At 49.8% G+C, this 13282-nt stretch overlaps 1 protein-coding gene across 2 annotated transcripts; it reads left to right on the top strand.

Annotated features, from left to right (window-relative positions):
* The first annotated feature begins 3874 nt into the window (after positions 1-3874).
* Positions 3875-11719, top strand: Tmem128 (transmembrane protein 128). 2 transcript variants are annotated; one of them, XM_070012243.1, is made up of 5 exons: positions 3875-3998; positions 5546-5687; positions 7284-7442; positions 10246-10354; positions 11295-11719. In XM_070012243.1, the coding sequence occupies exons 1-4, from the start codon at positions 3902-3904 to the stop codon at positions 10343-10345; spliced, it is 498 nt and encodes a 165-aa protein (XP_069868344.1). In that variant the 5' UTR covers positions 3875-3901; the 3' UTR covers positions 10346-10354; positions 11295-11719. The 2 variants fall into 2 exon arrangements, with proteins under 2 accessions (XP_069868344.1, XP_069868343.1); XM_070012242.1 differs by having other exon boundaries at positions 10246-11719.
* The last annotated feature ends 1563 nt before the right edge of the window (positions 11720-13282 follow it).

Genomic DNA, 13282 nt, shown 5'->3' with positions numbered 1-13282 from the left:
TTACAGATAGGAAGCCTATTCTTAGCACAATGAAAAAACTTGCCCAAGAACTCACAGAAACAGGATTCAGGTGTCTTGGCCTTAAGTCATATTGCTAAGGGAAGGTCATGCTGTTCAGGTCATGGTCAAATTCATCCTTTTCCCACAAGTTGTCTGCATTGAACAACATTGCTTGGTTGTAATGTAATACTGTATGACTACAATTAAGATGCCACAGTATACACATTGACAAACTTATTTGATGGGCTCCAGCAAAGATGTGGTCATTAAATGCTGGAATTTTTCCAACCAGCTCTTAAGTATCATCAGCATGGTGTACAAGTAGAACCATATAAAATACCAGGGGGAAAAAGAGCTGGAAGGATTTCAGATACAAATACAAAGGCTCTGAAACCAGCAAAGGGGAAACTTGATCTTCCCTGAACATACCACGTATGGAAAACCTCAAATCACTATGATACTCTTGAGACTATTTGGTTACAAGGGAGACCCAGAGCTGACCCTTTTTCGAAGAGATAATCAACAGAAGGTTGTATTTGATGGGAAGACTGCTTTCTATGAACAAGACAGCTAACCTTGTACAAGAGAAAGAAGAGAGGGCAAAGAAGAGAGGAATTTAGTTCTTTAGGAGTCTGAAAAGAAAAAGAAAAAAGAGGAATTGTTTATAAAGGCCATAGGATCTACCCAGCTGTTAGTTTCTTTGTTCCCCAAAAGTGTTCAAAGGCCAAAGACATAACAGAAATAAATTCCTAGAAACTTGACTCTTTCCCTGAATATTTCTGACCATGTTCTTTTTATAAATACCCAACACATACAGAAAATATTTTTATTATTATAAAGGTGACATACAGAGGTCATAAATGAAGTAAGGAGTACATTTCTTTTTGGACAATGTCACCCTTTCCCTCTCTCCATTTTTCCCTCCCACCCCCATCCACATGTTATACAGTTCATTTTCAACATAGTGTCTAGTGAATACCTCTGCTGCTCCATTTCTGTGCCCCCCCCTTAACCTCCCAAAGGCAGACTGTGTAAATGAACAAACAAGACAAAAAGAAAAGAGTGCCAGGCACCAGTAGCTCACACCTGTACAGCCACTCACACCTGTACATCCTAGCTACTCAGGAGGCTGAGATCTGAGGATCACAGTTCAAAGCCAGCCGGAGCAGGAAAGTCCATGAGACTCTTATCTCCAATTAACAACCAGAAAACCAGAAGTGGGGCTGTGGCTCAAGTGGTAGAGCTCTTGCCTTGAGCTGAAGAGCTTAGGAACAGCACTCAGGCCCAGAGTTCACAACTGATCACTCCTCCCCCCCACCCCCCCCAAAAAAGAAAGCAAAACCAAAAAAACTACTACTTGTTTCCATTATCTAGAGTTCATTTCAATAAATATTTTATACGATCAGAGGTACACAGGCATTGTGACTTTGGACACACAATAGTAAAGAATGCTAAGATTTTATTACTTAAGCAGCTTTCTGAGTGATGCAACCCTGAATTCAATCCACACCAACATACTCCTCCTGGTGGCTCAAATTCCCCAGCAGAATACATCTCCACCCAGGGAAGTACTTCACTCTGTACTCTCATGTTCCCATGTACTGTATTTCTTTTGTTTTCTGGTGGTGTGAGCCACCAGCGTCTGCCCCGCCCCTTCCTTCCTTGGTCATGGGTCTAGAACTCTAGTCCTGGGCGCTGTCCCAGAGCTCTTCAGCTCAAGGTGAGCACTGTACCACTTGAGCCACAGCACCACTTCCGGTTTTCTGGTGGTTTATTGGAGATAAGAGCCTCACTGACGTTCAAAGCCCAGGCTGGCTTTGAATCGAGATCCTCAGATCTCAGCCTCCTGAGCTAGGATTACAGTGTGAGCCACCTGTGCCCAGCCGCATACTGTATTTCTATGATGGCACTGTCTGCCACTATATTCTTACCCGGGTTCTCAGTATGTTGGCTGAATTAATAGAACAGTGCTGTTAACATTCATAGATACTGCACTTCACTATCTTGTGGTCCCGTTTGAACCTGGAGCACCTCATGAGCAAACCATCTCTTACTCATCTCTGTCTCCACTGCCTGATAAGAGGGCCTAGCAGTCCCCAGCAAACAGGTCCTCATCAGTCAGTGTTTGAGTAGCTAAGCACCGGGCTCAGTAGGGAACAGGAGTCAACAGGATCACTGATGGGGAAAAGCTGTGATCGAGGGCAACTGTTAAGAGTGGTGGGAAGGGCAGTTTGCTGGGAAGAGCAATTTCATTCCTAAGCAGAGAAATTTGTGAGTCACACACAGGTGCTAAGCCCCACAATACATCTAGAAGCCCTTTCAGGGAGGAAGAGGAAACAGGTCCAGGGAAGCCGATTTCTTTTTTCTTTTGTGTGTGTGTGTGTGTGGGGGGTCCAGTTGTGGGGCCTGAACTCTGGGCCTGGGCGCTGTCCCTCAGCTCTTCAGCTCAAGGCTAGCGCTCTACCACTTGAGCCACAGTGCCACTTCCGGATATTTTTTTTCCTTATGTGGTGCTGAGGAGTCGAACCCAGGGCCTCAGGCATGCAAGGCAAGCGCTCTACCACGGAGCACCTTCCCAGCCCCAGAAGCCGATTTCTTGACCAAGGTCGCCAAGCAGGCCGGAGTGTCACCAGCCTTAGTGGATCCCCTTCTTGCGTGGGGATCTAGCGCACGCTCAGGGCGGTTGTGGCACCGTGGCGTGTGTGTGCACCGTGTGAGGGCGCCGTTTGCAGTGGGTGGCAGAGGCCACGGCCGGGGGCGCGCGGGGCGGGGGGACACGCGCGGGGCGGGGGGACACGCGGGGGCACACGGGGGGTGGGGGGACACGCGGGGACACGCGCGGGGCGGGGGGACACGCGGGGGCTCGCGCGGGGCGGGGGGACACGCGGGGAGCAGGGGGACACGCGGGGGTCGGGAGGACACGCGGGGGGCACGCGCGGGGCGGGAGGACACGCGGGGGGCACGCGCGGGGTGGGGGGACACGCGGGGACACGCGCGTGGCGGGGGGGCACGCGCGTGGCGGGGGGACACGCGGGGGCTCGTGCGGGGTGGGGGGACACGCGGGGGCACGCGCGTGGCGGGGGGGCACGCGGGGGCTCGCGCAGGGCTGGAGGACACGCGTGGCGGGGGGGCACGCGGGGGCACGCGCGTGGCGGGGGGGCACGCGGGGGCTCGTGCGGGGTGGGGGGACACGCGGGGGCACGCGCGTGGCGGGGGGGCACGCGGGGGCTCGCGCAGGGCTGGAGGACACGCGTGGCGGTGGGGCACGCGGGGGCACGCGCGTGGCGGGGGGGCACGCGGGGGCTCGCGCAGGGCTGGAGGACACGCGTGGCGGGGGGGCACGCGGGGGCACGTGCGGGGCGGGGGGGCACGCGTGGCGGGGGGGCACGCGCGGGGCGGGGGGACACGCGTGGCGGGGGGGCACGCGGGGACACGCGCGTGGCGGGGGGACACGCGGGGGCTCGCGCGGGGCGGGGGGACACGTGCGGGGCGGGGGGACACGCGGGGGCTCGCGCGGGGCGGGGGGGCACGCGGGGGCTCGTGCGGGGTGGGGGGACACGCGGGGGCACGCGCGGGGCGGGGTCCCCCGCTGCCGCCGCCCCTCCCGCCGCAGCCCCGGCGCCCGCTCCCGAGCCGAGGGCGGGGCGGCCGGCTCCGGAAAGCACCGGGTTCTCCGGGGGCGCGGGTGCTGATGGGAGGCGGTCTCGGGGCCGGGCCGGGGCACCGCGGAGGGCGGCCGCCCCTGCGTCCCGAGCCGCCGTCCACGCGGCCTCGTGGCCGGGAGACCCAATGCACGACCCGGAGTCCCGGCCGACGCCGAGGCCCCGCGCAACCGCAGCGCGCACGCCGGAAGTGACGCGGTGATGACGTCACTCCCGTCGCACGGTGGGGCGGTGCCAAGATGGACGCTCCGTGGGCTCGGGAGCAGCTCCGGCGGCGTTACCAGTTCCCGGCCGAGGCCGAGGCCAGGCTGGGCCGCGAGGGCGACGCCGGGCCGGGTGAGGCGCTCTCCGGCCGCGCTCCGAGCGAGCGATGGCGCCCGGCGCGGCCCGGCTCGGCGTGGGGGTCCGGGGCGGGCAGGGGGGACCGGCTTCGGCGTCGTGTCAGCCCGGCGTGCGGTGTCGCGGGACACCCGCGCGGGGTGACCGGATGGGCACCGGCCGGGCGCGGGGGGCGCGGCCCCGTCCTCCTCGCCGAGCACGGTCCGGCTCGCCGCCCAGGAAGCCGGAAGTGCGGCGTGGAGCGGGAGGAGAGCTCTCGATTTGAGCCCGGAGGCTCCGGGGCCCGCGCCAGGCCCCGAGTCCGGGTCCAGGACAGGTGCGCGCGCACACACAGAACACCACGTGACTGTTCCCTAGCAACGCGCTCGAAGCAGTACCCGAAGGCGAGAGTTTCTCCCTCGCTCTGCTTGTGATGATGTTTGATTGTCCATCGTCAGGAAGCCGGCGCACGTCAGAGAGTGTGGGTGCTTTTCAGAGGGAAGGGCAGGCACAACGGTGTGTGCGGAATGCCGCCTTTGCGTGCAGAAGACATAACCCGCGGACACACAGAACAGGGACATACTCCTTAGATGTTAATGGTGGTTGCCCCTGCATAGCGGTGCTGGGAATGAAGATTGGGAGAGTTCATGTTAGGTATTTTTGCCACATATGGTGTAAATGTCCATTCTTCTTCTTCCTCTTCTTCTTCTTCTCCTCCTTCGTCCTGGGCCTTGACCTCTGGCCTCTGTCCCTGACAAGGTTAGCGCTCTACCACTTGAGCCACAGGGCCACTTCTGGCTTTTTTGAGTAGTTAATTGGAGGTAAGAGAGGCTCATGGACGTTCCTGCCTCAGCTGGCTTGGAACCGCGAGCCTCAGATCTCCGCCTCCTGAGTAGCTAGGAATTCAGGTGTGAGCCAACGGCACCCGGCCTAAGTGTCCATTCTTTAGCTTTTCAAAATTAAAACGTGCATGGTGATTTCTATGTTTTGAGGGTATCTCCCAGAAATTTGTATTATGGATAAGCTCTCCTACCACCTTTCACAGAAATCTGATGCCTACTTAAAGACCCAGAACCTTCTACATAGACTGGTTCTCATGAACTTAGAAGGCAGATCAAAATCACCTTTCAGTTAAAGTCCCAGAAGGAAGAAATGACCTAACCACTTGTCCACACAGTACTGTTGTTTTTACCATGTTTATGCCGCCTCTAAAGGTGATGGTTAAAATATTTTGTTATAAGTAGTGTTTTTGGAAGCTCACAGTCCATTTGGTTTGCTGACATTTGCATTTGGGAAATTAACAGGACTACTTCCTAGAGGAAGGTGAAGCAAGATATTAAAATTCCTATGCATCATATTGGAAAGGGTATGAGAGTGTATGATTTTGCAGTTCATTTCAAGGAAATAAGTCAAATATTGTTCTGCTGGTAAAAAACCTATCATGATGGCTTTAGGGAAGTAGTTGGTGCTATAGTGGGAGAGATTCTGGTTATTGGAAGTTATCTTATTTGACATAAAATAGATATTTTTTCCTATTTAACTTTAAGTTAAAATTTCCCTTGCAGAAACCTCTACTGCTGTTGAGAAAAAGGAGAAACCTCTTCCAAGACTTAATATCCATTCTGCATTCTGGATTGTGGCATCCATTGTTGTGACCTATTATGTGGATTTTTTTAAAACCCTTCAAGATAATTTTCATACTAGTAGGTAAGGAATCATTTGCCTTGTAAGTTAATCATCCTTGTCTTATTTTTCATTTTCTCAACTGAATTTTTCCAACGCTTAATTAACACTTAGTCTAAAGAGGACAAATTTTCAGTTATGCAAAGGATAAATCTTTGGGGATTTATCCCCAAAGTGGTCATAAATAATACTATATTGAATAAATGAAATTTACTGAGTAGAACTTAAATGTTATATATAAGTTAAATCATGTTGTATACATTGAATGTATACAGTTTGAATTTGTCAGTTATGCTTCAGAAGGGTGAGAAAAAGAAGATAACTAAGTGTGTGTGTGCTCTGGGCATACATAACAGTGGATGAGAGCTGGAAGTCATTTGAGTGCTTTTTCAGAACTACTGTGGTAGGGTGCGGAAGGTAATTAAGAAACTCAATCCATTTGGAGAACATGGAAGCAAGGAAGAGGACTGATAGTCTTTGTGATGACAAAGTGCTAGAGAACTGGGAGGAGGGAGTGAGAACTCTGGCCAGTGACAGCTGGTGTGGCTGGTCTCAGGGTGTGTTTCAGAGTAGTTACAACTTCAAGAGTACAACAACTAGGGTGTAACTGAGAGTTGCAATAAAATTCACCAGTGGGGAGGAGGAGTCACGCTTTGTGGCCATAATACAGTCTCTCATTTACTTCACTGACATCCCTTTGGTCTGATCTCAAGTTGATGTAGAACAGAAGTACACCTCAGGGTTTTACAGTAGAGAACGATGTGAAGGCCTCAGGTAACAGGAAAGGAAGCAGTGTTGGCATCTAGGATAACAGGCACACCTGGTGTTTCTGCCTGGGCTGGTCTTGAAATGCAATCCTGACAATCCCAGCCTCCCAGGTTGCTGTAATTGTAGGCATGAGTCACCCTGTGACTAGCGGTGCAGGTCTCTTTTATGAGAGAGAATTTATAGTCTTCCTAAATTGATTTTCAGTATTCTAAGGAACTTTACCCTGGAGGAGTTTAGGATCTGTGAAGAAGATCTTTATGATTCTCACACTCAGACTTTTAGGACAAACTGGGAAACTGGTGTTCTTACATTGCTGTGGCCAGGGTTCATTCATGGTTGGTTGGTTTATGAAAATGTGTATGTGTGCATGAATATAAAATCTTAACTTTTAGCTGGGTGCCAGTGGCTCACAATTGTCATCCTAGATACACTGGAGGCTGAGATCTGAGGAACATCATTTGAAGCCAGCCTGGGCAGGAAAGTCCTTGAGACTCTTTGTCTCCAATTAACTACTAGAAAACTGGAAGTGGAGCTGTGGCTCAAAGTGGTAGCCTTAAGGGAAATTGCTCAGGGACAGCCCCAGGCCCTGAGTTTAAGCACCACACTGACAATAAATAAACAAAGTTTGGCTTTTTTGTCCTCTCACTCGTGTATACATTTTTTTCCCCACCCTCCTCTCCTAACAGATTGAGACTGAAAGCTGAGACTATGAAATTGTGGGCCCCTCTGCACCTTTCTCCAGTTGATGTTCTTAGAAGTAGACTGTGGGTTGTTAACAAAACTTGATCTGTCTGCTTCTCCATCTACCAGTTGCTATTAACACTTACGTTGTCTTGGTCTTCCTCTGCACAGCTGGCTTCTCTTTGGAGGGGCCTTGTTGCTGGTCAGCTTATCCGTTGCACTGTACTGCATTCTCTATCTGGAGTGGTACCATGGAATTAAAGAATATGACGCCAAGTATCCAACGTTGGTACCTGTTACAACTGCCACATTTATTGCATCAGGAGTTTGGTAAGTTGAGTGGACCCCAGTTTTCTTGTGTGGTCAGTAATGATGACCAGGCTCCAAAATGCAAAAGAAGAAGCAAAGTCTCATAGAAAAGTAGTCTCCTAGCTTTCATGTTCTTCAGCTGGTTTGTCTCCCTCTTCACATAGCTGGTTATTTAATACACAAATGGTCACATTCTGTATGTATCTTATGCTTTTAAGATATTTTTTATTGTGATGCACAATATATGCAAAAATGTGGTGAACAATATATTCAGAAGCAAAGATAGCATTGGTATAAATGTCACTGAGTCAAGAAAGAACTGCCCCTCCATCCATTACCTGCCACAGGTGATTGCCGTTGGTCCTTCCCTCCCACCAGCCTTCCTGATAGTTCCTTTCACATCCCTTAAATGCTGTCTTCACTTGGTATATTTTTTGAACTTACAGGGAAGTGGATTATGCAGCACATGTGTACGTGTAACACTTTGTGTGGTTTGTGCTGGTTCATTCCTGTGGCTGTTCATCGCTATGTATAACTGAGTCCCCACTTATTCGTTCTGTTGTTGATGTGTATGAGCTATTTGCAGCATGTAGTTAGAAAGGATACTGTTGAGAACACTCTTGTTCATCTGTCTTGTGGCACCAAGTGTGCATATGTCTCTGTCAGCTTTTTTTTTTTTTTTGTCGGTCATGGGGCTTGAACTCTGGGCCTGGGCACTGTCCCTCAGCTCTTCAGCTCAAGACGAGCGCTCTACCACTTGAGCTACAGCGCCACTTCCGGTTTTCTGGTGGTTTATTGGAGATAGGAGTCTCACGGTCTCTCCTGCCTGGGCTGGCTTTGAACCGCGATCCTCAGATCTCAGCCTCCTGAGTAGCTAGGATTACAGGCGTGAGCCACCAGCACCCGGCTCTCTGTCAGCTTTCTGAAGGTGCGCATATACAACTTCAGTACACAGTGCCAGACTGTTCCAGAAGGGTTGTATCGCTGGCCCTCTGCATTCCTGGGTTCTACATCCATAGATAAAACCATCACTGACTAGAAAATACCTAATTTCATCTGCAGCCGCGTTCTCTTGTCATCATCCTCTGAACAGTACAGCCTAATAGCTATTTACATGGTGTTAGATTGAAGTGCACATGAGTACGTGGAGGTTACATGCAAACCCTGTGCCCTGTGAGTAATCGCACATGTAGCTTGCGATCTGGAGCTCCTGGAATGGCTCCCCAGGGACTCCCCAGGGCTGACTCCATTTTCCTTGCTCCTCCCTGCTGCACTGTCCATATTAGCACATAATGATGGATATCAGTGTGCCCCTCTTAAGTAGCACTGCGAGCATGCTCACATCGGGCCTGCATCACCAGCTCCCTGTGGTCACGTGCAGTCATTTTTTTCTCAGTGAATCAGTGTCCCAGTGACTATCCATCTTCATAAACTAATGACTCAATGAGAAAACCAGGTTTTTGTGAGTGAATAAAAAAGTAATTCTCGCTCACTGAAGATGAATCTGCAAATCAGAAGATAAATACATCCCACAATCCACCAGTCAGAATACTGTACTTGACATACTGTAGAACTCTTCAGGTTTTTTTCCTTTCTTTATATTTATTGCATTTTATTTTGGGGAAAGCTGTACACCTTTATACACACTCAGTTTAAATGTGCTTTTTGTGACTTAATTTCAGTGAAAATTTAAGGATGTTTGAGTCGGGTGTGGTGGTTTACGCCTGTAATCTAGCTACTAAGGAGGCTGAGATCTGAGGATTGCGGTTCAAAGCCAGCCTGGGCAGGAAAGACCAGGAAAGGCCGAGAGGCTCTTATCTCCAATAAACCACTCAGAAAACCAGAAGTGGCACTGTGGCTCAAGTGGTAGAGTGCTAGCCTTGAGCTGAAGAGCTGAGGGACAGCACCCAGGCCAAGAGTTCAAGCCCTGCGACCAACCCCCCCCCAAAAAAGGATGTTTGACATTATGGTGTGGTTATTGCTAGCCTGTCAGTGCTGTGGGCACACCTGTGTACCACATCTCCTCCTATGACCAAGGCCCCTCTGTGCGATGGTGGCTACTTAACATTGGTATTTATTGGTCTATTAAGTATTAAAATGAATAACTGCATGGAACATTTACAATGCTTTCTAATAACTTTTTATAGTTCAGTCATAAGGTTTTATTTTAATTTGGCACAGGAATTGTTTTTCTTGAAAAATTGAATAGCATCTTACAAATGATTACATTTTTCATTATTTACAAGAGAAATGCTTTTGTCTCTCTTTTGGGCCAAAGTAGTTTGGTAGTGTGTGGGTCATAAAGGCAGGCTACGGTCATAATTCTTGATTCATTGCCCACCCTGGCTTTGAGAGTCCCTCTAGTGACTCCAGTCCCAGGAACTTAGGGGAAGCTGTACAAGTTTGTTCAGTGTGTGTACATTTTTTTCTTTCCAACATTGGCCAAGCCTCATGGCTAAGAAATTGTTGTATATAGAAAGCATGGTTGGGATCAAAACTAGGTATTGGTGGCTCATGCCTATAATTCTGAGATCTGAGGATTGCAGTTTGAAACTAGCCCAGGGAAGAAAGTTCATGAGACTCTTTATTTCCAATTAACTAGCCAAAAGCTAGAAGTGGAGCTGTGGCTCAAGTGGTAGGATGCCATCCTTGAGTAAAAATGCTCCAGAATATTTCTCAGGCCCTGAGTTCAAGCCCTAGGACCAGCACAAACAAAGAAAAAAGAAAGAAGTGGTCTGGAAGAGTGGCGTCCAGTGGAGCTCTTTACATCTCGATTCTCCATGTCTAGTTGAGTCATTGAAGGTGTGTGTTTGGTGCTTTTCAGCTTCAACATTGCTCTGTGGAATGTGTGGTCGTTCTTCACTCCCCTGGTGCTGTTCACGCAGTTCATGGGGGTGGTGATGCTCATCTCACTCCTTGGCTGATCTCTGAAGGTAAGGTCCCTGGTGCTCTGTGCAGGGACCACAGGCTGCCTGTGAATGACCCCAGCTTGTCTGCCCCAGCAGCAGCGCTGGGTGAACTCTGAGGGGAAAGGAACAGAGCTCCGTCCTTCTGTAAGGAAGGCCTCCATGATGACTGGGCACTGCTCCGTGTAGATCACGTCACACACCTGAGACAGGGCGTCCGCTTCTCTCAGCATGCACAGCAACGACTGAAGACACTGCGTGTTCTTGAGCAATTGCGGGACATGGTTCTGCCACGTTCCAATAAGAAACGTGATGGATGACATGCCAACCTTTATTTTTCTCATGTCAGTGAGAGGATTCCTATGTCCCAGCAGACCGCCTGCCCCGTGCGTGGTCTGCTTTCCCAGTGGCAGCTAAGCTGCGCATGAACCTGCGTAGCACCGCAGGCATGAGCAGGCACCGGGGCTGAGGGGTGGCGTGAGGACAGTGGTGGCAGTGGCACTCCCAGGGCTGTTTGCAAGCTGCTGTGTATGGAAAGTGATACCCAAACCAGCGTCCACAGACCTGGAGGAGATGGACATTTCAGCTGACCAGCAGCGCGGGCTGCCTGAGGCCGGCTGAAGGAGATGGATGTGGACCTACTGCTCCAGGCTCTCAGTGGTTGCTAGTGCCCTGTGCCATGCCGACATGGACAGCGTTCTCCAGACTTGCGCTGTCAAGGGTCCCGAGTGCCTGATGCAGGCGGACCTCTGGTCCCTGAGCACCTGTGTCATCCCCAGTAGTGCGTGGGTTTCCATACAGGTGACCCCGACCCCCATCCTTCCCCTTTGGGGGCTACTGAATTTACGTTTCCTACATGACTTCCTACCCACCTGGGTTGGTGATTGGTGGCAGAGGTGTTTAGATTACACTGTGCTTTTTAATGTTTACTCATGAGCTTAGGGACAGAAATACTCTTTTCTTTCAGACTGAAGGCCCCTCCGCTGGCTGGAGCATCACAGGGACACGGAAGGCTCCAGTGTGCTCTTGTATCCACTGCGTGAGTGGTGGAAATTTGGGGCTGGGTAGATTCATTCAATTGAAATCAGAATAAATTCTAGTTCACTTGCATATTTCTCAAATTCAAGTGATTCTTGAATATCATAGGAGTTTGTATTATACAGAAATAATCTGTTTTGCAAGATTCATCTGTGTGAATCTTGGGCATAGTGTGCTCCCACAGTTTTAAGTTGTTTCTGGTATGAAATGCCTGGGTGTGTGTAAAGGAATTCTGGTGTCCTGTGCCTTTACCCCAGGTTCTGGAATGACTGTGCACCCCATCCTAGCAGATCTGTTGGATTATAGGACCAAATGGAAATTGATTAAATTTCAATAAAATACTTTTATAACTTTCTTGTATATTTTGTCATTACAAACTTGCTACGTCTCAAATGTGCTTTTCACAATTGCGGTCCAAACTGGAAGACATTTCAAAAATTCCCAAAGTCTGGGGCTGGGAAGGTGGCTCAGTGGTAGAGCACTTGCCTTGCATGCATGAGGCCCTGGGTTCGATTCCTCAGCACCACATAAGCAAAACGAAAAAAGCTGGAAGTGGCACTGTGGCTCAAGTGGTAGAGTGCTAGCCTTGAGCTGAAGAGCTGAGGGACAGCGCCCAGGCCCAGAGTTCAGGCCCATGACCGGACCCCCCTCCAAAAAAATCCCAAAGTCATCCATAATTGATAGCTATTCAGTCTGGTTTGCAATAAAAGGGAATATATTTACAAACAACAAATCCTGAGCACCTGTTCAAATTAAACATCTCTCCTCTTGCAAACTCATTTCTTTATGATTCAGAAGACCATGTCAGCAGCATTTTTCTTCTTGGAGAAGTCTGGAAGGACAATAGCATACAAAGGAATTCTCTGTATTGAATCTCAGAGGTAGAACAAGGAAAAATACTGCCTTTTCATTACCCCCAGGGGTAATGTGTAGAAGGTGTGGCTGTTTCAGTGGGGATGGTGGCTGGATAAAAGAATCAGGACTACCCACACAGAAAGTCTTGCCAGGCCCTGACTTCAGAATCATATTTGGGGAACAATATAAAGCACATATGGACAGGGAAACGCTCTTCCTCTGTGATTTGCTTCCTCACAGGGACCCAGGGACCCAGCCCACCCGGGGTTCACAGGCCAGCTGGCTGTCAGGGGCTTCCATCATGGCTCCTCCAAAAAGAGACGTTTTAATTTGAACAGGGTCATGCCTGTCCCTGCTCCTCTTAACTAACTCCTATGCACATTACTTGTGGGCCTTTTGCTTTAATTATAACAGTTTTTAAAAATGGTGTCAACCATCTGACTGCTTCTAAGTAACCTGAGAGGGAAATATTCCCTTGTAAGAAAAACAAATAATGAGGCCCAAAGCTGTCTTGTCATTAAAGTCAGGAATGTTGTAGAGATGTGTGCTGTGATTTTAACAGTCAGTGTCAAGACCGTTTTAAAGCTGGGCTGGACACCAGCTGCCCAGTGTGTGGCGCTGGTGTAGGTGGAGGACCAAGCTGTCTTGAAGAGTCCCTGGATGATCTCCGTGTACAGCCAGGGTGGAGCACCGCCTCGCACAGTGGGATGCAGTTGAGACATTCTTGCAGAAGCCAGCATGGTAGATTGACAGGCACACAGGGATGACGGTGCCTAACCTGGTTCACTAGGATACGAACCAGAGAGGGACTAATCAAGTCTAGGTCTAAACCTGGGTCATTCCTGGAGCTCCTGCCACTTAGTTAGCAATGGTCATTCTATGGACTTTGAAAAAGGAATCAAAGTTCCTGACTGTATGGTTTTATGCAACAAAAAAATAATGAAGAGAAATGCAGTTAGAAGGATTTATGTGTGTGTATGTGTGTGCCTACGGTCCTGGGGCTTGAACTCAGGGCCTGGGCACTGTCCCGGAGATTTTTTTGCCCACGGCTAGCACTCTACC

This window comes from Dipodomys merriami, unplaced genomic scaffold (assembly GCF_024711535.1).
Source record: "Dipodomys merriami isolate MVZ:Mamm:240054 unplaced genomic scaffold, mDipMer1.0.p SCAF_9, whole genome shotgun sequence".
Classification (NCBI taxonomy): Eukaryota; Metazoa; Chordata; class Mammalia; order Rodentia; family Heteromyidae; genus Dipodomys; species Dipodomys merriami.
Note: the sequence above shows the minus strand (reverse complement) of the source record. Positions and strands in the feature narration are given on the sequence as shown.